This window comes from Melanerpes formicivorus, unplaced genomic scaffold (assembly GCF_026170545.1).
Source record: "Melanerpes formicivorus ecotype bairdi unplaced genomic scaffold, bMelFor1.0.p_v2 SCAF_74, whole genome shotgun sequence".
Taxonomy (NCBI): domain Eukaryota; kingdom Metazoa; phylum Chordata; class Aves; order Piciformes; family Picidae; genus Melanerpes; species Melanerpes formicivorus.
Window position 1 is genome coordinate 1,777,573 of NW_027142426.1, and position 25,168 is coordinate 1,802,740.

General features: G+C 37.5%; 1 protein-coding gene across 39 annotated transcripts in view; it reads left to right on the plus strand.

The window, feature by feature from the left end:
- SLMAP (sarcolemma associated protein) overlaps positions 1-23,012 on the plus strand; it is a 92,256-nt gene extending 69,244 nt beyond the window's left edge. For 14 of the 39 annotated variants that reach the window (XM_068163704.1, XM_068163714.1, XM_068163724.1 and 11 more), the window contains 7 exons: positions 4,634-4,759; positions 5,490-5,564; positions 9,044-9,364; positions 10,620-10,737; positions 12,292-12,463; positions 12,953-13,087; positions 17,647-23,012. In XM_068163704.1, the coding sequence (XP_068019805.1) occupies positions 4,634-4,759; positions 5,490-5,564; positions 9,044-9,364; positions 10,620-10,737; positions 12,292-12,463; positions 12,953-13,087; positions 17,647-17,736 (1,037 nt within the window). In that variant the 3' untranslated portion in view covers positions 17,737-23,012. Of the gene's footprint in view, positions 1-4,633; positions 4,760-5,489; positions 5,565-6,211; positions 6,304-9,043; positions 9,365-10,619; positions 10,738-12,291; positions 12,464-12,952; positions 13,088-16,519; positions 16,610-17,646 lie in introns of those variants that run through there. The other 25 variants (XM_068163708.1, XM_068163710.1, XM_068163718.1 and 22 more) reach the window with 6 other exon arrangements.
- The last annotated feature ends 2,156 nt before the right edge of the window (positions 23,013-25,168 follow it).

Consider the following 25,168-nt stretch of genomic DNA (forward strand, 5'->3'; position numbering starts at 1 on the left):
AAGTTCTGGTTGAAAAGTGTGATGGTCATTAATGTCACGACTTTTTAAGTTCAGAATAGGATACAATTGAAGGAGTTTGTTTCCTGTGAGTGCTGACACATGCAGAAAAATCACAGCTGGAATAACCCTTTGTGTGTAAACACTACAGCAGGGAAACTGAATTACTTCTAATTCTTAGTTTTAAGATAGCCAACTAAAGACTACTCATAATTGGTTTATTAGTTATCTTCTGCAGACATATTAAAAGCAGTCCATGAGATCCCACAGGCTGAACACCAGATTCCTGAATTCTCCTTATACACAATTAAAATCTTCTAAGTCCATTGGAAAGGTTCATTTAGCACAAGACCAGGGCAAGGCTGCTGTGAGCATGCTGCTTCTTGCATTAGAACAGTCTTGTGTCATGGCAAAGGTCAGATATAGTTATACTTTCTCTATCCAGGGTGTATTAAACTGGCAGGGGGGGTTAATTGAACTCTTAAAGGACTAAGATCAAGTCTTCTGTAGTAACATGGAAGCAGTCTTTTGTTAATGTGAATATTTTTATTACTCCATCTGTCTTTATTCTGTTGAAGATTTAAACTGTAAGCATTACTAAACTAAGTGAATAAGTAGAAAAAATACCTATTTGCATAGACCACTCTGCTCTCAAATTGCATGTTTTTGTTAAATAATTGGAGTAACTCTCTTGAGGCTATTTATGGGCATTCCTACTTTGCTCTCATGAAACCATTAAAAAAATACCTGCACAATGAATCATTTGCCCTCATAACGATTATAAAGAGTCTATAAACTCCAAGTTTTGTTTGAGGTTTTGTCAGTGAGCTAATTCATATGCCTGACTTTGCCCTAAAAAGGATCTTATTTGCCACAAAAAGATTCCCAAGTAGATTTGTTATGCAGTCATATAATTGAGGAGTGAGAACATTTCTGATCTCGCAGCTGTTTGGAATGCAGAAACGGCCGCTGAAAAAGGCAGCGTTCCTTTGTGCTTCAGTGTTGGAATTTGCAAAACAAATAAATGAAACAAGAAAATTATGAGATTTTTAACTGCTGCAGTTTCCTCCAAGTGTGTTTTCTATAAATAAATGTTGAGCACATTGAGGATTTGTTTCAACTTTCTACAAGTCAGAAGGGGAAGGGGGAAAGCTGTCACAGATTAGGAGAAGTGTGCATTTTTTCTCACGAGGTAAACGACTTTATTAGCCATTAATAACAGTTCCCTGGACAGATCTATTTAGACAGGCTGTTTGTTACTACTTATTGCAAAGTTAGGAGCAGGTAAATGTTAAACAGATGGAAAGAAGCAATAAATGTCATTGGAAGGTTAGCAATCTTGTTTTTATCAACTTCCTTATTTCATCGTAACTACAAGTGTGATCCATGGAATCCCAATAAAAAGAGGTTTCAGCTGAGATTTTGCTTAATAGTGGTAGTTTACATAAGAAATACTGAAAAGCAGCAATTGTTTTTTGTTGCAGTAGTCAGATATTTTAAATATATGATAGTTTATGTGGATCTTAGAAAGCATAAGAAGACTTGGGGTTTTAATTATCTGATTTCACCTGAGTACTCTGAAAGTAGTCATCTGAATAACCTGAGAAATTCTGCAAAATTCTGCAAGTGATCTGTGATTTTTGGAGAAATACCAGCCTGCTCCTGAAGTTACTTCCACAGGCCAGGCATGTACAGATCAGGGATCAGTGAAGACCACAGCCTATGTGTGGTTCTAGATCATCTCTGTTGCCAAAACAAAAGCATGAAGGCAAACCGATAAGCATAGCTCTGTTAATATCTTAATGTTTCTGAATAATAATTTAACCTGAACTTTGTTTTGATCTCTAAAATTCCAAAATACTCCTCCTCACTCACATTGTTTAATGATTTGGAAGTGGTCCTTTTATTGCAAAGAGTCCCATGATGTCTTGAGCTAGATTGAAGGAGAAGGCATTTTAGTGTACTTTGGGATTGATGTGTACAGATGATTACTTATTTTAACGATTTCTGATCTATGAGTAGAGTTGACAATAAGGGAAACCCCCTTATGTGTATATGTGTTGAGAATGTTTCTTGTAACATTACAAAGTGAGCTGGAATAGATAAATGGGGGCTTCAAACTGTTGTATTTAATTTTTTTCTGCTTTTGGCACCTTGGTGTAATTAATGCTAGAGTTCATAGTATCATAGTATCAGTCAGGGTTGGAAGGGACCACAAGGATCATCTAGTTCCAACACCCCTGCCATGGGCAGGGACACCCCACACTACATCAGGCTGGCCTTAGACTTCTCTGAGAACAATTAGTCTAATGCTTGAATACTTCTGGAAATTGCTGAAAACAGGTTTTTATGACATGGCGTTGTTTCTTGAGCTAACTAATTCTAAGCTTCATGATATTTTAGTACCTCTATTATTTATAAATAGAGCAATTCTACTCAATAAAAATTTTTTTCCAAATCTGGAGTTTAGCACAAAGTGTTCGCTTCAAACTAGAAGAAATTAAGTAAGTTTTCAGTTTGGTTAAGACTGAGAAGCCATTACTTTCTTGTATTTACATTTCTTGGCTTCAGATTTTGAAGCATGTCAGATATATGGAAATTCTTCTATTGCATTTGAGAAGGATTGTGCCTTTATTAAACTGATTTTGTTGTCCCATAAGTTGAGTTCCTCATCTCCTTTGAAGCAGTATTGTCTTTGTGTGCTTTCACTGATTGGAAAACACTGTCCACAAGAAAGTTCATTTAGGGTGTCCATTGTTGACTGGGGACACTGCTTCTTCTTTACTCATGATTTGAACTTCATTTGTCAACTTCCTGATCCGTTTCTTCTGAACAGTCTCATTAAGGAGGGTTGGACATATTAATTGCCCCAAATCTTATCCATGAGAGGCGAAGAACAAAAAACATTTGGTAAAGAGAAATTTGGATTTGGAACTCTATAATAAACTATAAAAGGAGGTATTTGGATGAAATATGTAGTCCTTTCCGTTCTTTCTGCTCTCATAATTTTGTTCTGAATGTCTAAAAGCACTTGTGCCCCCTCAGCTCTACTTGAACCCACCAATTAATTATTGTGAGAACAAGAAAAACAGTCTCTTCTCTGAGGGGCATACATTGTGCCTACTTCAGCATGATTTGATAAATTATTTTTTTAAATGAATAAAACAAAATTTGTGGTTGGTGACATGCAGTCAAATATGACTGTCAAAAATATAATGATGATCTAAACAATAGCTTTTATACTATTATTAGTTTTCTTACTACTTGAAAGGTCCAGGCAACCAAAGTGATTTCTCTTTTGGGGCTTTTTATTCTGAGCAGTGTGCCTTTATCTTAAATCCGTATGGTTTGCAGTGGTAGAGGTTTATTAACCAGTTAGCTGCTGTTTGCCTTTCAGTTCTCCCTCTCCCATAATGCACAGCTAGGCTTTTTTAACCCATTTCCTTCCTTTACCTTTCTGACCTAACAGGCTTTGTAGAAAGGTTTAGTTCTCTGCTTATAGCGGTTTGCTAGTACTGTTTGTGACTACTGACAGATCCATTTCTGCACAGGCACTACGTAAGGAAAACTCTGTGAATGAGAGATTCCTGGATCAAGTTCCTGGCATTGCAAATGCCTGTAGACAAGAGAGTGTTGGCTTCCTTTTCTTTAGTGCATCTAGTTTCTAGTGTATGCATGTTAGAGGATGCTGCTATTTGTTACAAGTAATTTCTTCTGCAACTGCAAATAATGTCTTGTAGGCCTGAGAAGTATTTAATATACATTTTAGCTAGTACAAAACCTGTGGGGAAGAGACAGTGGTTTTGTTTAGAGTTTAAATAACAGGTGTAGAGATCTCATTGTCTTGAAGATACACCTAATATGTTGAGATGGAAGGGGGGGCGGGAGAAAAAGGCAAAATGTAGCTTAGTATTCGGTAGGCCACTGAATAAAATAAGGACAACAAGCTCTGCTTGGATCTGTGGGTTTAGTTTTGGTTTAGAACACTTCCCTGCTTTTTTTCCTTTCCTTGTAGTTATGTTCCACAGAGGGAGGGGGAAGCCAACCCTTGTGCAGCAGCAAACTCCTTCTTAGCAACTCTTTGCATAATCTCCTGCAGCTGACTGGTATTAGCAAGGCTCAGGACAGGCTGGGGCTGTGTGTTTGCTGCTATGCTGCCTGCCAGGGCTGGTACGTGCTGTTAGGAGCAGAGCCTAGGAAGGGAGGGGGGTGGGCATGGGAGATGGAAGACTGGGTCATTGCTGACAAGTGTGCACTGGGAGAGAGGGTTAGAGTAGCTTCCTTTTAAGAACAGACAAGTTGTAAACAAAGCCAAGGATTGTTTTATGCTTCTTTCATTGTTGTCAATGCAGTTATCTTTGCCAATTTATATGGTGCTTTTAAGAAGTCTTTCATTCTTACTTGTTGTTTATTTGCTTTGTACTGCATGCTATATTATAATGAATATTTTGAAGTTTGTGTATATTTTCCTCTGTTTAAAAGTATATTAATATTTTTTTCTAATATTTTGCTAACCCAATTTTGAGTTCACTTTAACTAACTTAAGATGATTTAAATTAAAAAAATCGCTGGTCATCACCTCAGTGCAAATTAAACTGTTGTACAAACTTATGGTTTAAAGAAAATGTTCTTTTAGCAGATGAATTCCAGGGTGCACAATCAGAGACTGAGGCTAAGCAAGAAATTCAGCAACTGCACAAGGAACTGATTGAAGCCCAAGAGCTAGCTAGGACAAGTAAACAAAAATGCTTTGAACTTCAAGGTGAGACGCAGATCGACTCGGTTGTGTAGCCTATCCATTCAAATTGTATTGATCAGGTAGTCTTAGTTCTGTTTTTAGGTTGTTAGATAATTGTCTTTCAAAGCATTCTCATCTCCACAGAATGTCAGAAACACTTTCTGTTTTTCTAAACACTGTACACAGTCCAATTGAGCTCTGTCCTTTGGTTCAAGGTAGACCAGCAAATACATCTTTGAACTCCATAGATTTCATCCTAAAGAGATTATAATCTCTATTTCAGTCAGATAACACACATAATTCATTGTATCCAGAGATAGTTCTTTGTTTAAATTGTCTTATTAAATATGTAGTTGTGTCATTATTCTCAGCAAAACTGTGGATTGTTTTTGACAGGAAACAGTAGAGTCCAGTTTAGCTGCATATTGTTCAGTGTTCTTTATGGAGTATATTTACAACTGCCTGTTTTTGTCTTCCCACACTGGTTTGCATTTAGCATACATGGAGTTTTTGGATCTGGCAACAGATTATATTAACTTCCAATTAATTATAATGCTATCACAATAATGGAATGATGCCTTAATATTAACATTTTATTAAACTACTTACACAGTTACTAGCATTGTGAACTTACTGAAGTAATTAGATTGCTTTAATCTTTTCAGTTCAGGGGAAGTTGTGACTAAAATTAATTGCACAGCTGAAATACTTCTTACTAACAAACTTCTGGGCACATTTTCACTTTCATTTATAGCTCTATTGGAAGAAGAGAGAAAAGCTTATCGAGCTCAAGTTGAAGAATCTAACAAGCAAATAAATGTTCTGCAAGGTAGGAATTTAAATTTTTTTCACCCCACTTTTCAGGGAAAATACATTACTTTGGCTCTTTCCATGGCATCATATATGCTAATTAAGGAAAATGTTAATAGAGCACGTGTTTTAAATCTGGTCTCTTTCACCATACCTTTGAATTTTACTGTGAAATGTTTCCTGTCAATTTGTATGACTTTTATAGGTTAGAAAAAGCAAAAAGTATCATCTAGCAGATGCTACCCCTCCTTTCTTTCTCTTCAGTCCTTCCCAGGTTTGAATGATCTAGGGATTCTCATTGTGACTCAGAAGGTTTAGTCCATTTTTTTTTGTGCGTGCTACTCAGTCTCTTCACTTCATTGGTGGGATTTTCTTAGAAAGTTTTAATCCAGAGCGTCATCCAATATCTGAGCATCCACTAAAACTTCTGTAGCAGAGATTGTGCTTTAAAAAAAAAACAAAACAAAACTAATATGATCGCTCATATTTTCTCAGCCCAAAGTAATAGTAGCAGACTTGCATAACTGTCCCATTCTGCATCATGTTAAGCTGTCAGCCTGTGCAGGTCACTGGGCTCATTGGGTGAGCGACTGGCTAGCCATGTGACCAGTAAGGGTTATATTAGGACTTCCTTAAAGCAAGCATTAGTTTGAACATCCATTCAGCTATTCATTGTTATTAGAATTGTAGGAGCTTCATGCCTTGGGATCTTTGTTAGCATATGATTTGGTCTAGACCCAGAAATGGTTGCAAGGCAGGTAAGCAGACAAGCAGACAGACTGAGAGCCTTCATTTTCTTAGGAAATGAAAATAATTTAGCAAATTACTTTATGGGCAGTAGTTTGTTGTGGAATGCTGTGTCACATACCAGTTACGCTGAGAATACCAGTTACAATGTTTTATAGGAATGTCAGCAAAGAATTCGCATGTTTTCCGACATTGTGCCTGTAAGAATAAGAAGCTTACGTAATAATTGTTTTCACAACAAGAGGAGCAGTTTAATCTTACCCTCCTGATAATGAAAATCCTCTAAGTAAAAAATATTGTATAAAAAGTTAGCAGATAGTATTTGATAGGTATTTCTAAGTAGAAAAGAGCTTTATTTTTTCCCCCTCTCAAAAAAGAAGAGGCTGGACAGAGCCAAACTTAACTGCAAGATACCTCTTGTCAGTTCAGTTTTCTTTTGTTTTCTCACCTCAAACTTAGGTCTTGCCTAATAATATTTCCTCTTCTCTCTCCACAGTAGTTCTAAGTATTCATATGTTTATTATATGCTTGCTGCTTTGCAGACTTCTAGGGTGTGACATATTTTACAACTTGGGAAAAGTTGTCAGGATTCTTTCTTGACAGCCTCTGAGAACTGTAATGGAGGAAAAAAAAATCCTGGTAACTTCATTCAGTAACATTTCCTGAGGTATTTTCAATAAATCCATGTTTTAAGCCAGTCAGCACTACATGGCTTTGTATGTTTGTCATAGAAAAACATAGAAACCGTTGAGGTCCTGTCTCTTAAGTGTGAAGTTCTTTAGATGAACAGATAGGTAAAGCAAGGAAACTCAAGTAACTTGTCATTACTCTAAACAAACAAAAAAAAAAGTGAAGCATTCAGCTCAGATGAGGTAATGGCTTACATAAAAGATGTAATGGAAGTTTTCTTACTAATTGGCCTCTCAAACTATATACAGTGCTTTGGAAATCATTCTAATACTGCTGGTCGTTATTTTCCTCTAAGTTATTTCTGCAACTCTACTGAACTTCAGAGCTGTTTGCACATGTTTGGATTTGCAGTGATACCATGCTTGTTTTCATGCCTGACTATTTAATGCAAGCATTGTTCGTCAGTAATGCAGACAGAGGGGGGGGAAAAAAAGTATAAAAACTTATTTGAAATATTGCCATTACGGAGAAGCAGAAATTTAGCTTGGCTTGATATAGACAACAATATTGGAGGATATTGCTTGGAAAAAAAAACCAACCAGGTTTTTTGCTCATTAATGGGCACTTGCTGTATTATCAAGTTATAATTCTTGTTGTTACAGAAACACTCGGTTTCCTTGAATGTTGCTTTAGTTAGTTTCCATGGAAGGCTTCTAATGTAAGGATACATGAAAAGGAAATTTTTAACTGTAGCATGTTGTAACCGCTTAGCCATTCTGTTAGTATCAACCTGTAGAAACTAATGCCAAACAACAGAGGTGGTAGTAAGCCTCATGTTGCTCACCTTTAAAAATTCAAGATGAACAGATAGACTGTTTCATCTCACACAGAATTGCTGTGAAATCTAACTTACTGTCTTCTGTTTTATAATATATATAGCAACTATCAGATTTTTTCTTCCCATGCTGTCTTTTTCTTCCAGTGTGGAATTCTTTAGTTCATCTAATGAGCTAAATGTCTTTCTGGAGCCTCTTTAGAGGAGGGTGAAAAAAGAGATTGCATTTTTCTTCTTTACTGTGTATCAACTAACAGCAAAATTTGTAGATTATACCTGTGTGTGAAGCCTGCCTATATTATATGTAGCTGCTGAAAAATGTCCAACTATAGTTTTGAGAATGAAAGTCTCCCTTGAGTAGTTTCTTTTGCTCTGTCAGCTTATGGCAATAGTTGCTCACATTCTCTGTCTCATCTTTTCTAATGGACTGAGAGAACAAAAATAAATACAAGTAATTTGGGAAGGTTACTCACCCGGTTATCTTCCCCCTGCTTTTCGCTGTCCTCTTTTTGCTTCTGAAACATAACTGTAAACGTGTATTTTGACCTTCTACATTCTCTTAAGATTATGTTTTCAAATGATAGTAAGAAACTTGTGTTTTTCTTCTCAGTGTAAGTTTTCTTTAATTCAGAATTGCTTTTACCTTTGTTATGAATCAATGAAATATATGTGAACCCTGTGTTCCTTAAAAACAAAGCAAAGACATGAAGCAAATTAAACACTCTGCTTCCATCAGTAAGGTTTTTAACTATTACATCCTTCTGTCCTCCCTTCCTTTGACATGGGTTAGTAGTGAAACAATTTTGAGCCGGAATAAAGGCAGAAAGGTAAAGTAGCGTAGTGAGTGCTGCACATTTACAGTAAACTGAACCTGTCCCTTTTAATTAAAAATTAATCTTGCACTTTGAAAAATCCTTCCTTCAGAGAAGCAATTTTTATTTCTTATAGTACATGTTGAGACTGGAGTAGCAAGTAGACTCTATGCCACAAGTATTTATAGACATCAGAAGTTAACTACTGAACGGGAAAACATTTCCATCGTAGATTCACAACTACTGGGATTGCAAGAAAGCTTCTGTGACTTTCACTCTTGTCCCTGAAGCTCGCAGTGTTCTCATTCTGTAATATTTGTTTTGCTTACAGCAAGTTGAATCTAATTCTTTGTTTCAGAGTTGCTTTAGTATCACCCCATAACAACCCTGTCTAAAGCTTTGTCGGAAAGGGGAGTTAAGTGTGTTACATTTTCGGTAAATAGAGTTTGAAAAATATTCATGTGTGCTTTCCAGCTCAGCTGCAAAAGTTGCAAGAAGATATTGAGAATCTTCGTGAGGAGAAGGAGAATGAAATCTCCAGCACTCGAAATGAGCTAGTCAGTGCTCAAAACGAAATTCTGTCACTTCAAAAAGTAGCAGAAAAGACAGCATCGGAGCGAGATGTTGACATTTCCGCGTTGCAAGGCGAGCTGCAAACCGTGCAAGCGGAACTTGAACGGTGGCGGAAAGATGCCTCAGATTATGAAAAAGAAATTATCAGTCTGCAAGCAAGTTTTCAGCTCAGATGCCAGCAGTGTGAGGATCAGCATAAGGAAGAGGCTACTCGCTTAAAAGGTACTTATTTAAAAGGATGTCCCAGACCAGCACTATCAGTAGCATCCTTCTCAATCTGACAACTGACATTCATTCAAGGCACAATTTTTCTGTCTCCCTCTAATCATTTACTTTGTCTATATAGATACACATGTATGTTTATTTGTGTTAAGGCTTGTATGTAAAAGCTGGTTTTGTACACTTCATTAAATAGTAATTGTCAGTTATGCCTGAATTAGCTGAGATACCCTTTGATATCAAGAGTCAACGCAGTATAATTCTACTTAGAAAAGGTGTAAAACTTGTACTGTTTGAGGGATTGATACTGCCACAGATTTCCAAAGGGACTTGTCTAACTTCTCTGTGGTTTAAGATCGTAAATGGGTAGCTTCTGACCTTTAATTTTTTTCTAGCAAAGCTTCAGTCAAGACAAATAACTGGATTTTATGGCTTGATAAAAGTGTTGATACCATCACAAAGCTGTCTTATGGGTACATGATCTAGAAATACACCAATATGTTGTGCAGAGCCAGCACAGGGCTCCTTTTGGCTTGTTCATTTGCATTTCACTTTACCTTGAATTCATCTGTGAGGGCTGGTTGAGAGCTCCTATTGCAGGCCTATAGCTTCAGGTCTTGGAGAGTCTGCTAACAGTGTTTGTAAGCTCATGTTGAAACTTTGTGCATGCTACTGAGAAACTCGTATGTGTAAATTTCAGAATGAGTTAATCTTTGTCAAGTTGTTAGAGAAGCCTTTTTCTAGTTCAGTCTCTGTTGTTGCATTGCTAAGACATGTAACATTGATATTTATCTGTTTTACCAGAGACTGCCTGATTTCAAAGATCTCATGTTCACCCTTTAGTTATTTCTTAAACACTCTGTTCCTTGTGGCACAGACACAGTATCTAGTGATTCTAGTTGCTTGGTATTTTCAAGTCTAGGAGCTTACTTTCTTCAAATACACTTTTCTGTCATTGTTTTTGAAGTAGTAGAGTAGACCCATAAACCTTTCTGCCTTTGGGAAAAGCTTGCATTAAAAAATCCCAACAAAACAAAAGGCAAGCAGTAGCTTGTTTAATGGCTCACAAACCTCATAACAGGAGAAGATATTGTAATGTTTTATAGGTGCTTGTGAGAGAATTCATGTCATATGATTCCAATCAGGTTTATTTGAGATTTATGAGTGGTATCAGCTTTTCCTCTGTTTATTAGCTGTTGATCCTTGAAGTAGTGATGGAATAATTTTACTCAGTTTAATTAAATTTCATTTATTACAGGTGAACTTGAAAAGTTGAAGGCAGAGTGGAGTGCTCTGGAAGCAGAATGCGTTACGCTAAGGAAGGAAAATACTTCACTTGCATCTGAACTTCAGCGACAAGAGAAGGAGCTTTCTAGGTAAGGGCACAGTGGATTTGTTTAGGAAAGTATTAGAGTAGCTGCAGAAAGGGATTTTTGGGTTGCTGGGTGTGGGGTGGTGAGGGTGGGGGTTCTTCCCCAGAGTGCTCTGTGTGTGATGCATGTACTGAAGATTTATTTATTTGATAGTATTGGGCTGAACATTTGCTATCATGCCAAATTGTTACTCCAGGCTATTTTTTGTTGTCTATTCTGCAAATGTTTCTGTGCTACTTATCAATGATGTTATGTCGTCAGAAAGTAACCTGACTAATTTCATTGCTTTTAATCACTTGGAAGCATGTGTTGTGGAAGTATTTAGACATTATCCTTCTACTTCAAAAGATAAAAAATGACATACATTTCCTAACCTAAAATGTTCTCAGCATTCAGAGTTGGAAAATGATTCTCAAATAGAACGAGGTTTCACCAAAGTCTGTCACATTATAAATAGCAATCACGGGCAGAGATAGTGTTTTGTATCATGTTTTGCTTAATAGAAGCATGCACATCTCTATCTCAAGTGCCATACTAGCTTTTGGGAGGGATTTTAGAGTGCTGGAGTATTTGTATTTTCTTGTATTGTTGCTGTTTGAGCACATGGTATTGCTGAAGACTATCTAAATCTTTTGCCTGGCAGTAACTTGCCCTGTGTCTGCAATTACTATGTTGCTATTCAATTGCAGATATTGGTATTTAATTCACAAAGTAAATATTGGACAGCAGCTTTGTTTTATTGAAGATCTCAATTTTACCATCATGCTTACATAATGATTTTGTTTTTCTTCTGGCTTCCTCACTGCTGTAAGATCTAATTTGAAAAAAATAGATTTTTTTCCCTACAGGAAAGCATTTCTGGGAGTAATGTGCTCATAGGAGTCACACCTTTCTTTTTCATTCCATCGTGTCCTGATTTCCACTCTTCATCACACAGGAGGTCACATTAGCAAACTCAGGATTTGCGTACTGGAGCTGCACAAGATCTCTCCTCTGATTTGTTTTTTCTGCCTTACGTAGGCACAAATTAACGCTACTTGGTTATTACATGGAATTTTGTATTAGCTTAATTTAGAGCTTTCAATGACTATTTCACAATTGTACTAAACACTTGAAATGTCCTGACTGTTAGCTTATGCAACAGCAGTGAGCAGAAGCGTATTCACAAATAAGTGAAATACTTCTTGCAATCTTGGACAGACTTCTTCTCATTACAAACTTGTTTCAGGATATTTTTCAGTGTATGATACTGAATAATAAAAAGGAAAATAAGAATCTAAAAATTATTAGTAATAAATGGTTTAAATTACAGAGTTTGTTTAATTATATACACCATGCTGTGTACATCTATTTAAAAGCAAGACCATGGCCTGCCTTTTGTGTCAGTGCTGTGTACAGGGAGACAGTGATGATCTGTAGTTTTATGGTTGCTCTAAGCTGGTATTCCTTACTAAATAAAAATAATGTTTGAAGCTTTAGAGGATGAAAACTGCTTGGAAAAAAAAATCTCTATCTTGTTTAAAAGACATAAGGGATCATTTGGATTTTGTTTTTCAGCTCTCAGAAACAGAGTTTGGCACTAACCAGCGATATAAGTGTTCTTGAACTGTCTCGAAAGGAACTTGAAAGTCAGATGGGATCTTTAAGAGAAAAGCATCAAAGGGATGCAGCTAGTCTAAAAAGTCAACTCAGTGAAGCTGAGAGTCAAGCAAAAGATTTTCAGAAAGAGGTAACACAAAACATTTGTTTTTGGAAAGAATATAACACCCAATGTCTTGGATTTTTAAGCTAAAAGAAAAGGAAGAATCTAAAATGTCTAGTGATGTCCCTGTTTTGTGTAGGTATTTATGTTATAGCCTAGATGTAAGACCACTATTTAAAGATGAAGGACTCCTTGTTCTCATTTCATGTTTTGTCTTCTACTGGTTTTTACAGTATTTTCCAATCTGATGAGTAATTTTTTGGTATGAGATGAACCAGGACCTTTTATTTACTTCATATTTCCTTGCTATTAGTAATCCCAGCCCTTTAAAGTCAGGGATAAAAATCTTCATATAGGAAAAAAAAAAATCTAAACCAGGGGCTTTCTACTCTGCTTTTTTGAAAAGAGTGTACTGATCCAAAGCAAGTTCATCAGAGAAGGAAGCTGTGCATTAAGCAAATGTAACCATGTGTTGGGTGTCCAGGAGTCTGCAGACTGTTTTTTGTTTGTCTTTAGTATGAAAGAACACAGACTGTGCTCGCAGAGCTGAAGGCGAAGTATGAGATGGCTGAACAACAAAACCAGTCACTCACAGAAGAGCTCAAACAATGTCAAGAAAACCTGAAGCTGCTACAAGAAAAAGGAAACAACGTAAGTTTGTACAAAATCAGTAGGAAAGTCAGGTCACGATACTGGCAGTTCTGTTGATTGAGGGAATGTGTCTGTGTCAAATAGAAAAGGACAGACTTAAACAGGGGAAAAACAACCACCACGAAAAGCTGTGTGCTGTATTAAATATAAAATGCCATTCTGGTACTACCTGTGTAGATTTGTGCATTTTTAACCTGTTGCAATTATGCATGCAAGTTAAATGTACAGTTGTGTGACAGTTTTATATGTGGCCTTAGATATTTGCTCTCTTGAAAACTTCTGTCTTAAATACTAAGGAGCCAGAGCTACATAAAACTTATAAATTTGAGAAACCTATATCCAAATGAATGAAGCAATCCCTTTCAAGATGCCTTTATGTTATTAGTTACAGTGGATGCTCCATTTCTCTTGCTTGTGCTTCTTAACAGTGATTATTCCTGATCAGCTCATGTTTTGAACAGTGCAGTTAAACTGTCCTTTCTATTCACTAATGAAAATACATTATTTTCTGTTGCAATTAATTTAAGAGGTTGTATCATTAGAATTGAGTTTACAGCTATTTACAACATTTTTTTATTATATGCAAGACTTCTGAAATCCTCCAAATGTTACAAAGTGGTGATAGCCTCATCTTAGATCCCTTACTACCCTGAACTGGCTGGCTTTATTGTCTTCATGTACTGCCTCAATGATCAGAGCAGGGTGAACAACTCCTGTAGGGGACAGTATAAAACAGGATGCCAATGGATGCTCTGTAATGACCTTTTAGGAGAACTATTTCTCTGATTGCAAACAGAGTTTTACATCCTTCTACAGCTGCTAGATGCCCAAAGTTTGTATGAATAGCCAATTACTGAATGTAATCCTTGAACACAGTAAAACTGTCAAAGTTATAAACTATTCTAAAGCATTTCTTCAGCCATATTTTAATGAATATGACATTCTAACTCTCTTGGAACCTGCTTCCTGTTTGGAATTCTTCTGCAATGCTCAGATACTATCAAGTTTAGTCAGAAATAACCAAAAAAAGCACCCCATTCTAACAGAAGAGATGACACTGAATAAATAATTGTCACTCTGAAATCTTCTGCTTTGTTAAAAACATTAACTTAATAGTTAAAATTATCAGTGAAAAAAGATCATAGTGGAGGGAAGAAGTACTTTGAAGAGAATTGGAGCTCTTGAAAATGGAAAAGCTTGCAGGCTAAGGGGAGCTTTAGGAACAATTCAAGGTGAGTATTTGAATGAATTCAGGAACCACAGCAGCTGCCAAAATCTGCTTCCAGAGGAGGAGTTAGTTAGGACAGTAGAAACCTGGAGGTCAGGAGCACCCAACCATATAAGGACTTTCAGTACAAGCTTGCTGTTCAAGCCAGGATTAGCTGCAATAAGTAATGTAAAAGGCATTCATCTTGTGTGTTATCTGAAGCATCATGGATACTGGGCTGAGTTCCAAGGTCAAATTTTTCAAGTACCATTGTCCCCATATGATGGAATGATTGTTACTTCATTTCCGAGGGCAGTGGCCCACAGAGCAATGGAAGTAACTGTGGGATTTGTTCCCTTTTTGTGACTCGTCTGTATCTGAGTTTATATCCAGATTCTAATTAAAAATTCGTACCTTTCATTAAGCACCTGATTAAATGCTCCTCAATAATAAGGAGATCTGTTGTATATTGTTCACGAGGGTGCAAATTTGTTTGGAGGTAACTTAATGCGGTAGAAGCGTTATCATCCGTTTGGTTTGTCAAGGTGCAACAGCCATGAATGCATTTAACTTAAAAAATGAGCAAACAAAAAAACCCCAACAACAACAAAAAAAAACAACCCACAATAAACAAAACATATTTTACCTAAGACCTTTCAGAACATACAAGGCTTCTGTACTCCATTTGGGATATATAATTTAAACATTACTATTTTATACTTAAGTTTTACTTGGGGAAAAAAACCAAATGGCAGTGTTGTGTCCCGGAATGCTTAGCAGTGTGGTGTACTACTTGTGCTTGCATGCTTGTAGTCACTGATTATTTCCTGATGTGCTTTATATGACAGATTTATTTTTTTGTGAATGGTTTGAGAACCTTAGCTGCTCTGGTTGACTTAAACTTCTGGCGCTTTTTTGAACACTGCTGTGATGATTCCTACCAACGTGCTTTCTGTGAGAAAGTGGCGCTCTGATTTGTGGCACCAATGACACCAAAATTAATCTTGCATGAAAGTTACTTCAATCATTACACATAATTTTTATATTAAATATTTGCCTGGATTGAAACAAATTTGAATTGAATGGCAAAAGCTAGAAGTCTTTCTAAGATTCCTGTGTTTTGATTGGACGTTCTATGATTAAGTGACTTCTACAAATTCCTAACAGGATGGGATTTTTATTTATGAATCTCAATCTCTTATAAAGTCTTCAAATATATTTATTTGACTGGACAAAATCAAGGTGGCTTCAGCAAAAAAAGAAAAGTTCTTAAAGTATTTAGCATGGTTTGAACTTAACCTCTGTGTGTCTTTGTGTGTGCACGAATATACAGGCTACGATACAGAGAAAGCAGATATCTTTTAAGGACAGCTTAAAAAGCATTTCAGTCCACTTTTATCATACTAAGGATAGAGGCTATCCATCCAGAATGTCAAGTAGTTTACAGTTAATTGAATATAGCTGAGAAAATGTGTAGAGGCTTCTAATGAGGCCTTTAAGCTAAAGGAGCCTGCATTCTGGCCAGCTGGTAGTTTGGCCCAGCTGCAGCATTTGATAGACTTTCAGAATTGCATTTGGTCGCAGTTCTACAGACCTGCTGGAGATGCTGATCTTTGTGGTATCTCTAATTGATGTGTACTTCCCATCTTTATAGTACCTTAGTGTTGATTATACAGTCATCTTACAATCTCACAGAAATGTCTGAACTGCTTGGTTTGCCTGTGGACATAGTTGCAGTTGATTCACTAAGGGGGGAAAAAAGATTGCCTTTCCTGGTGGCTGGTGATGGAGAGTGGGAAAGGCTAAGTAGTAAGAAATGAAGAAATAGATGAAAAATTCCATATCTGGCGTGAGTCTTTGTGCCTTCAGAAATCCAGACGGGATTTCGTGTTATGTAGAAAAATTAAAACCAACGATAAAACTAAGTACAGGCAAATCAGTTTAAAATTAGTTTTGTTTCGAAGTGCTAAATTTTGAGTTGTGACAAGAGGTTTCTTAGAACATTTTCTGCTTACTTCCCATTTATTTTTCAACATCCCTGTTTGTTGGAGTAGAACGGTGTACTAACTTTGTATACCACATGAGATAATACTACATTGTGTTAGACATCTTTAATACATTTCCATTAAAACAAAACTCACTGACTTATTTTCCCCTCTCTAAATCATCGTTACCTGATTGATTTATAGCACAAAGTGATTTTTAATATCCCTTCCCTTCTTTAGCCTTCCATATTACAACCCGTCCCAGCCGTATTCATCGGCCTAATCCTGGCTTTCCTGTATTGGTGTTACGGCCCATTGTGGTAGCGAAAGGTACAAGCACTACTGTTCAGTCAATGTATGTTTGTCCCTCTCACCTGTTTGTGCCATTTCTGTATAAAATAGTGCATGGTGAAATGCTCACAGGTATTCCTTCACCTGAAGCAAACCCTTCATTTAATATGCCATTCTGTTGATACTGACGAGGCAAGCGATCAACTAATCATTTAACATCTGTGTGATTTCCTTAATCCTAACAATGTCTATCGTTCTACCTGGTCCTGAATGTGCCCCATCTATCTTGGTTTCAGTTTGTCTTGAGCCAATGAGCTACCTTTTGCACAATGCTGTGATGCTAGGGCTTGTGAGAAAACTTAATTGCTTAATTAACTATGAAAAATGGTTTGCCTCTAAATAATAACAAAAATCAACAAACTTTGGTTCCTATTTATGGACTAAGAAATTCCTCTCTGACTCTAAACTTTAACTTTTCTTACTGTTGCTATGGAGAAGATGGATAAAACAAGACAAGATGAGAAATAGGTGGTTGGTTTGTATTCTGAGCTCTCAGCTTGCATTTTCTCTAACGTCTCTCAGTGTGTCCTCCTCCTAAAATTGCTATTGTTGTCATGAAATGTTGGGACAGTCAATTAGACGTAATGTTAGGATCTGCTACAAACTAACTTCATAGATGTGGATTTAAACATTGAAAAGCTAAGTTAAAGATGTCAATACTGCATAAATCTGCGTATAGCAATTACTCAGCACAAGTGATGTTTTAAACATCTGAAGCCCTCATGTCTAATAGCAAATTTCTTTGAGGTGCATACAGTAATGGAGCTGGAAATAGAGCACTGCCAAAAGTTCTCCTGATGATCCTCAGCCATGAAGAGTTGTGGAGTGCCCTTTGCTAAAGAACCACAGTTTACTGTGATGCTCTATGTCAGCACTAGCCTGCAGTAGGGCTCATGGGTAATGTTTTAGCGATGCCTATCAACAGATACTCAAGACTTTTCAGGAACCACGGGGTGAACTGGTTAATATGAATTAGAACAAATATGATATTGATTTTTTTTTTTCTCTCCACACAGAGACAATGGCCTTGGATGCCTGTGATGGCAGCTTTGGTTGCTGTAACAGCCGTGGTGCTGTACCCAGGCCTAACCAGAGCTTCTCCATGAGAACTGTTGTTGAATCCATACACCGTCCTCCCTTTAGAAGCTGGCAACATTCATATACTGAGGGAAAACAGATTAATTCTCTTCCTTTTTACCTCTTAATACAGCACAGCTCTGCGTGAGAACAGCAGTAGGGTCATTTGCTTTAAACTGTATAAAATGTATCTGTCTATAAAGAGGGAATAAAATTGTGATTCATCATACTGTGAGCAATATTTTTGCTTACACCTTCATGGAAGTTTTAAATTAGTGTGTTGGGATTCTGAATTCTATTAATGGTGGCCTAAAGTAGGCTTCTTGGTACCAAATTATAAATAATGGCTAGGGTTGTGGACACATACTTTAGAGTCTGATTGCCAGATTTAAAAGGAAAACACGTTTCTGATTTGGACACCCAAGCCAAGTAACCTTGCAGATACTTGGAAAACAGATGCAGTATGCTCAGTGCCTTTCAGTACACTTTCTCTTTATTCTTTTTTTTTTAACTGTGTATCATTTTACTTGCTGTTAGTCACTGAGCTGTTGGGAACAAGACTTAAGAAAACTTCTCTTACCACGCCTTTTGAAGGAAGCATATTTTTCTTTGATAAGGGTTGCTTTATTGATGATTTATGGGAATAAACACAATTCATGTCCAGCCTTAAAGAGAGAGAGATATCGATGGTAAAGACCAGCCTAGAGTATTTAGTGTGCCCGTGTGCGAGTGTAAGCATGTGTGTGTTCTTGAGTGAACTAAGGTATTTCTGGGAGCAAGTATTGGGTCATTTGATGGACATAGTGCAGTGGTTCAACTTACGTTAACTTTAGTTTGAATGTAATTTATTAAATTTCATATATTTAAAGAAATATGTTCTTTAAAAGTATGAATACTGTCTCACATATCACATGTATCAACCTATTTTTTCAGTCATTTGATACTTCCTGACTTGAGCTGGAGAAGCTCTTTAGATAAGCTTTTGTCGACGTAACTTTGTTAAGAGAACTGCTACAGTACATCTGTGATGAGATTAAAGAATCCAAGATACATAAAATACTGCGAAATTGGAATCATGCACCTGACAGAAGGTTTTGGCAGGTGATGGTTTTAATTTGGTAGTAAAATTTTGTGCATCCACATCACGTGGCTGTATGATGCAGTGGTCCCCATTACAAAGTTTATTTTCCTTGTCCAAGTACTATTAACTTGCTAGTTGCTGACTTTTGGTGGGAATCACTGTAGTTAGTGCTGAATTAAATGTAGACTGTAGTTGTCTTGTTCAGCTCAACAGTTCTGTCCAAAAAGTTTTATTAAAGACTTAAATAATACGCTGAAGAATGGTCAAGTAAAATGGCTCTGCTGAAGGAAACTGCAGAATGGGAAGGTAGTCTCAGCAATTCAATTGGCTTTAAAGAATGTTATGGCAATCGACAGATAAATTAAGTATTTAAATAGAGGTTTAGCATATAATTTTCTTTGTGAGGGTCTCAAGGTCATTGTCCTTTAAAGGTTCTATCTTAAGTTACATGGGATTTGCTAATGGGAGGATAATTAGGTGGGAAAAAAAAATAGTCCACAAGTGACTTATAGAAAATAAATATTGTCATTTAGTTTATTCATTTCATCCTTTTCAGTTGCAGGAAGCCATCCAACCACAGAACACTCGTATGCCAGTGGTACTTAGTACCTCTTGTATATAGGTTATTGCAAATATTGTTCTGAAATGCTTAACTTCAGAATTACATTTTTTAAAGTAAATAATTGTTTTAAATCTATTTTGTAAAGATATAAGAATACAATAGAATTTCTGGAGTACAGATTAAACTATTTGCACTAACACACGTGATGTGCATGATTTAATAAAATAACTTTACTCTCCCTATGCATGTTTGAGTTGAATGTCATTTGAAAACAAGATTCATGCTAAGTTTCTTTTGTGCTAGATATTGCCATAGTTACTAGGCACAGTGTCTGCAGCATGTCCAGTAATAGCAAAAGACTTTTTTTTCGCCCCCTCCCTCACTTTATATTTCACATTTGCACTGGTTTTAAGTTTGTTTAGCTGATCTCTCTCCTGTCAGTGTATTTCAGGAAGAAAGAAGGGAGGAGAGAACAATGGAAAACCTGGGAGCCTTGGGAGAAAAATTGCTGTGGGGGAGAAAAATAAGTGTTCACAGCTGAAGGTTGGATCGTGCCTGTGGCAGGGGTTGTGAGGTTGGAGAAGCAGTGGCTGCAGATAGGGGTCAGTAGCAGAAATCCTTCCTAGGAGAAGGGAGCCTGATGCTGCTTCCTCTCCAGCATCCAGAACTCCCTATTCACCCCTCATTCAGCTACTGTTTATTTTCCAGTGGTTTCTGTTCCCTCCTCCCTGCTGGTAGCATGTAGACATGGTGTGAGGAGGTGAAGTGGAGCAGCAGTCCCCCCTGGCTGGCAGCAGGGAAGGTTCCAAGTTCCCTGGGACAACCTCAGGGCAGGCCTGCACTACCAGTTGGTGCCCCATGATGAGCAACTCTGCCTGTGATACAAGTTTCCTCTTGTATTAAAGAACAAATGTTCATTAATCTTTAGAGCATCAGACAGATGGAATTTGAGACCCCATGTGGTTGTACTAAAGGAGAAAGATTTCTAATGTAAAGATGTGCATGTGTGCATATTTACATTATATACACAGGTGCATAGTACACATTGCATGGGGGTTGTGCTTACAAGTATACCTGTGGTTCCCTCCCAGGAGTTCTTATGTTTGCATGTTCAAAATGATCAGAAATGAGCTCAAATGCACAGTTCACTCTCTTGTGAGAATCCTTGGAGAAGGTTTGGTAACTGGGAAGCTGCTGTTCTTGAGTTCTTTGATGCTAAAGCAGCGAGTGGGGAGTTACTTTGCAAGTGCTCTATGCATAAACCTTTCTTTTTTTTTTTCCCTCCACTGCATTTGTTTATGATAAATGTGTGTGCTCTTCTATATTCAGATTTAGGTTGGTTTCAGTTGTGAGGCTTGGTTAGCTAAGCCTTAGTTATTTGTGAACAGCTGCTCTCGTTACACTCTCTAAGACACTTGTAGAGTAAGTACTCTGAGGTTTGAGGTTTTAAGAGCATTCCTCATACTGGAAAAATTGGCCCGAATCAGTTGCTAGTTGAGTTTGGAAGTTTCAATATAATAAAATACCTGAACACTCACTCTGAGGCACCTTTTCTTTTTTAATTCTAGGAGCTCTATTGACATGGGGACTACAACCATTCAAAAATAAAAATGTATTTAAAAAAAATACAGTGTAGCTTACCTGGTTCTTGTAGCTGAATTAACTGCATCCTTCCACAGTCTTGGCCTGATCCTTCTTGCAGAATCTCTGGATTTCTTTGGTGCTAACTGAGAATTGTGAGCCTGCACAACATATTGCAGTGTTTGCTCATAAAAAGTCTTAGTGAGGCTTGGTATCAAATGACTGATGGCTGAAGCAAAGGTAATCACCTGTGTGTGTATTTTTGGGGCATAGTGCTAAGCTGTTTTTTCTAATCAAGCCTTCTGAATTATGTTACCTGTTCCAATTTTCAGTGTGCTTTACATTTTGAATGTCTCCTGCCTTAATGTGTAGGGTTCTACCACTTGCGAGAATCATTTCTTCTGCTTGAATCTTCTCCATGACAAATCCACTGCCAAGATTCATTCCACCAGCAGCATCTGAGTGCTTTAAAACACCAGGTCACCGCAACGGCTTTTGGGAAGCCACTGTAGTTTGCACTAAGTCTGCAGCTGGGGCTGGCTGGTTTCCACCAGGGGCCTTTTTTCCTGTCTGGCTTTTCATCCACCATTAGTATTTCATTATCAACTGTTTCAAGATTTTAAGTCTTCATTAATACAGCAATTGATCATGTGAAAGAATAAGAAGCCATATTCTGTCTCGCGCTTGTATACCTCTGGGTCTGTTTGAAGGGTTATTGCTTCCAGAACAGCTGCATTGAATTTCCCCAATCCAGCTGATTTACTCATCCCAGTGCCTCCTTGCATATGCTTCTTGACTCAGAATTCCTTTCTTTCTCCTGTGATAGGCATTTGTGCTGCAGTATGGATCTCCCTGTTCTTCCTGGGTATCTAGTTTTTGCCATCTTGTTCAAGTTCCTGAGCAAGGGTTTGCCCAGAGAGCCAAACTCTTCTGCTTAGACAGAGGTTTGCACCTGCTACTGCTTTAATAACAGTGGGTGCCATCATATTTGACTACACGCTCCCAGGAGCAGAAGGCAAATCAGCAACTGAACAAAGATTTCAGTACTAAGGGCCATTAGAGGCTCCTGTCTACGTTCATTGGTGAAGGCAGAGGTAATTCCTATCTGATTGCTTTTCTGGATATCACCGTCATAAAATGTCACTAACTGATTTCAGAACAAAAGGGGCTCTTTAAGAATTTCAGAAAAAGAATTGGTCACCTCTGTAGGTAAGTTGAGCAACTACTGTCCTCTCAAAAGAATCCAACAAAATGAACTCCAATTCTGTGTCTGAGTTCATCTTGCTTTGGCTCCCAACCACTGGATTTCAATAGCTCTCTCTTGGAGCATGTTCTACACCTGCAACTATTGTCCTGATTCAGGGACTGGCATACCATGACATTGACCTTCCAATCTTACTTGATAGGAACAAATTGAATGTCTTAATTTTTTGCTTCATGCCTCTGCTTTTTGTTGTCAGCTTTTTAAACTGAATTTTTGGAATATTGGGGTTTTTTTGGAAGAGCAGATGCCAGAACAGAACACATCCTTACTACCTTATTAACAGTATGTAAATGGATAATAAGCTTTATATTTCCTGCTCTGGTCTTCCTGTTTGTCTGTCTACCAGAACCTTTTTTGGGATTCACTGACTTCTAGCTTCTGGATTTGAATCTTTTAAATCAAATCTGTGCGTTCCTTGCATCATCCCAGCTGTGTAGCATCTGACTTTGCAATATTGTTTTGTCAAAACCGCTGCAGGCAAGCAGTCCAAAGCAACAGTGTGTTCAGCACTTCGTCAATGGGTTTGGTTTTTTTTTTCCCCCCTTCAGATTTTAACAGAAATGACTGCTGAAGCTTTTCTGGTTTATTGATCATACCCTGTTGAATGGTAGTGAGCCAAAAGCAGATCCCTGCAGGACAGTAGGGAAAACATTCATAAAGTAATTTCTTCATTTATGTTTGTTTGGTTTGGGTTTTTTTTAATGTGGATTATTAGTTACAGTGATAGTAGTGTAGAGATCACTTTCATTGGAATGTCAAATGATTTACAGAAGTTGTGGCTTAACACCAATAAACTTAACAATTTTTTTAAAAAAAACTTGTGAAGTGGAATTTTATTTTTCAGGTGCTTTGACAGGCAGGAATTGTACTGCATTCTTGAATCTTGTCCTGATTGCTTCCTATAGCTTACTCTGTGATACACTTAGATCTTCAAGTGAAACAAAACCTCATTTTACTCACTTCCCTCAGCCTCATCATGTTGTTGCCTCTTACTGCCACTTCCTCATATAAGGCACTCCTGAGTTATTCATGTGACTCTTAACTTTTGCAGGCTACTTGATTTGGCTCAGTATTATTCCCAGTGCTGGAAATGTAACAGCTGTAGTGCACCGCGGGGGTGCGTGCATGTGTATGTGTACGTTGCTGTCCTGAGATTGCGCTTGCATGCAGTAACAGAGATCATGATTACCTGCATTTAGCAACCATGAGATTGGAGCTGTAGTTGAGGTTCTCAGTTGAGTCATTCTCAACTGTGGGAATGGAGATGTTAGCGTGGAGGTGTAATTCATCTGTTGTGTCAGGTGATGCATTGAAAATGCAGCTGTGCTTCCAAGCATGTCATCATCCTCTCTGACAAAGATGAACAAACCCAAACCTTGGGTTAAACTAAAAGTAACTTTTTTTGTATTAATCAGTAACTTGAGAAAAAAAGAGTGAAGTGATCAATTCATTCTGTTCTGTTGGAATAAAATCTACCCAAAAACTAGCTGGCATTTGTTTAGGTACCCTCTGTTAGGAAACTGATTTGTTCTAGAAACGCCACCCACATACTATCAGTGGTAAAGTACTGCCTATGGTATGGAATGGCTTTACTGTTTTTTCATGCTGGATCAGTTATGAAGTTTATTCTATTTAAATTTCTTGTAAGGAGTTCTTGCTCTGGAAAATACTTTCATTGGGTATGTCATCAATTTTATGTGACAAATCTACTTGTCTTGAGTAATACTTATTTAAAAATGTTCCAAATATGCAATATGTCTCTTGGGATGAATAAATGGTAAAAATTACAAGAATAAATTTACAACACAACAGAAAGCTGATTTGCATTGTACATAGTCTTTCATTCAGCCCGACTCCAAATTGCAGCACTTCACACCTTCCAAATAACCTACTGCACTCTGCTTTTTTGCAAGAGAAGACAAGTTACTAGTTCAGGAAATTAATTAAAAGTTAGTTTTAAATTGGACTCTCTTGACCTGTTTACCTTATGAATGAAGTTCACAGACATACGATCCTTCCACTTTGTGTAATGTGGTAGAGCAGTCCTCTGACAGCTCTGCCTGCAAACCCAGGGGGGAGAGGGGCTGGAACACAGGATATGAGTGCAACCTTAGTTATGTCTCTTCAGTGACTGGACACCCTCAGGGTATCTTTCAGAGATAAACAAACAATCCTACAGTATTTAACCTACTCTGTAAATCAGAGAGAACTCTGCTTCAGTGCTGACTCAGGAGAAGGACATCCCAGACACTTGCGTAGTTCTCAGCAAGTTTGAGGAAGTCTCCTCCCTGTTTGCTGTGTGGTTTGGATCCACCTCAGAGTGTAATTCAAGCATGATCGCCCTCCAAGCTTGTTCTAAGTCCTGCTGTTAAGAGCCTAGGTAACTTGCCTTTCTTCAATTTCTGTTTTAAAAGTTAAAATCAGAGCTACCATTAGAATACTAGATGTCTGGGGATTTGTGAGAAGGAAATAAAAGCCCAATTTCTTAGATTTTCATGTTAAATGTCAGTCTAGCTGCTTTTCGTGAGATGCTGCCTGTAGCACATAACATCTACCAGTAACTTCATCTCAAATTCTCATCTCCCAAATACTGGTGCAGAGCACTCTTCCTTAGACTTAATTCAGAGTTTGTGTCCTTGTTTATTTATGAGCAATGCTATAGGTGAAAGCGCTGATTAAGTTTTGCTCATTTTTACAGGTTCAGTGTTACAGACTTAGGATGCACGCAACATTAAAAGCGTTTGGGTTTTCTATTGTGTGTGTGGCAGTCAGAGTTGATTGGTAGTTTTTCCGTTGCAGAACTTGACTGTAATCCAACTGTAGCAGGGCAGTGTCATAGGCATTTGTTGCTCAGTATTTTCCATTTCATAATTGTAAGTGAAAATGTAGCCTGCAGCAACATGACTGTTGTTTTAATTGCACTCACAGACTCGGGTTGGCCAGGTGTTGGTGTCTCTGTGCTTCATGTGGCAG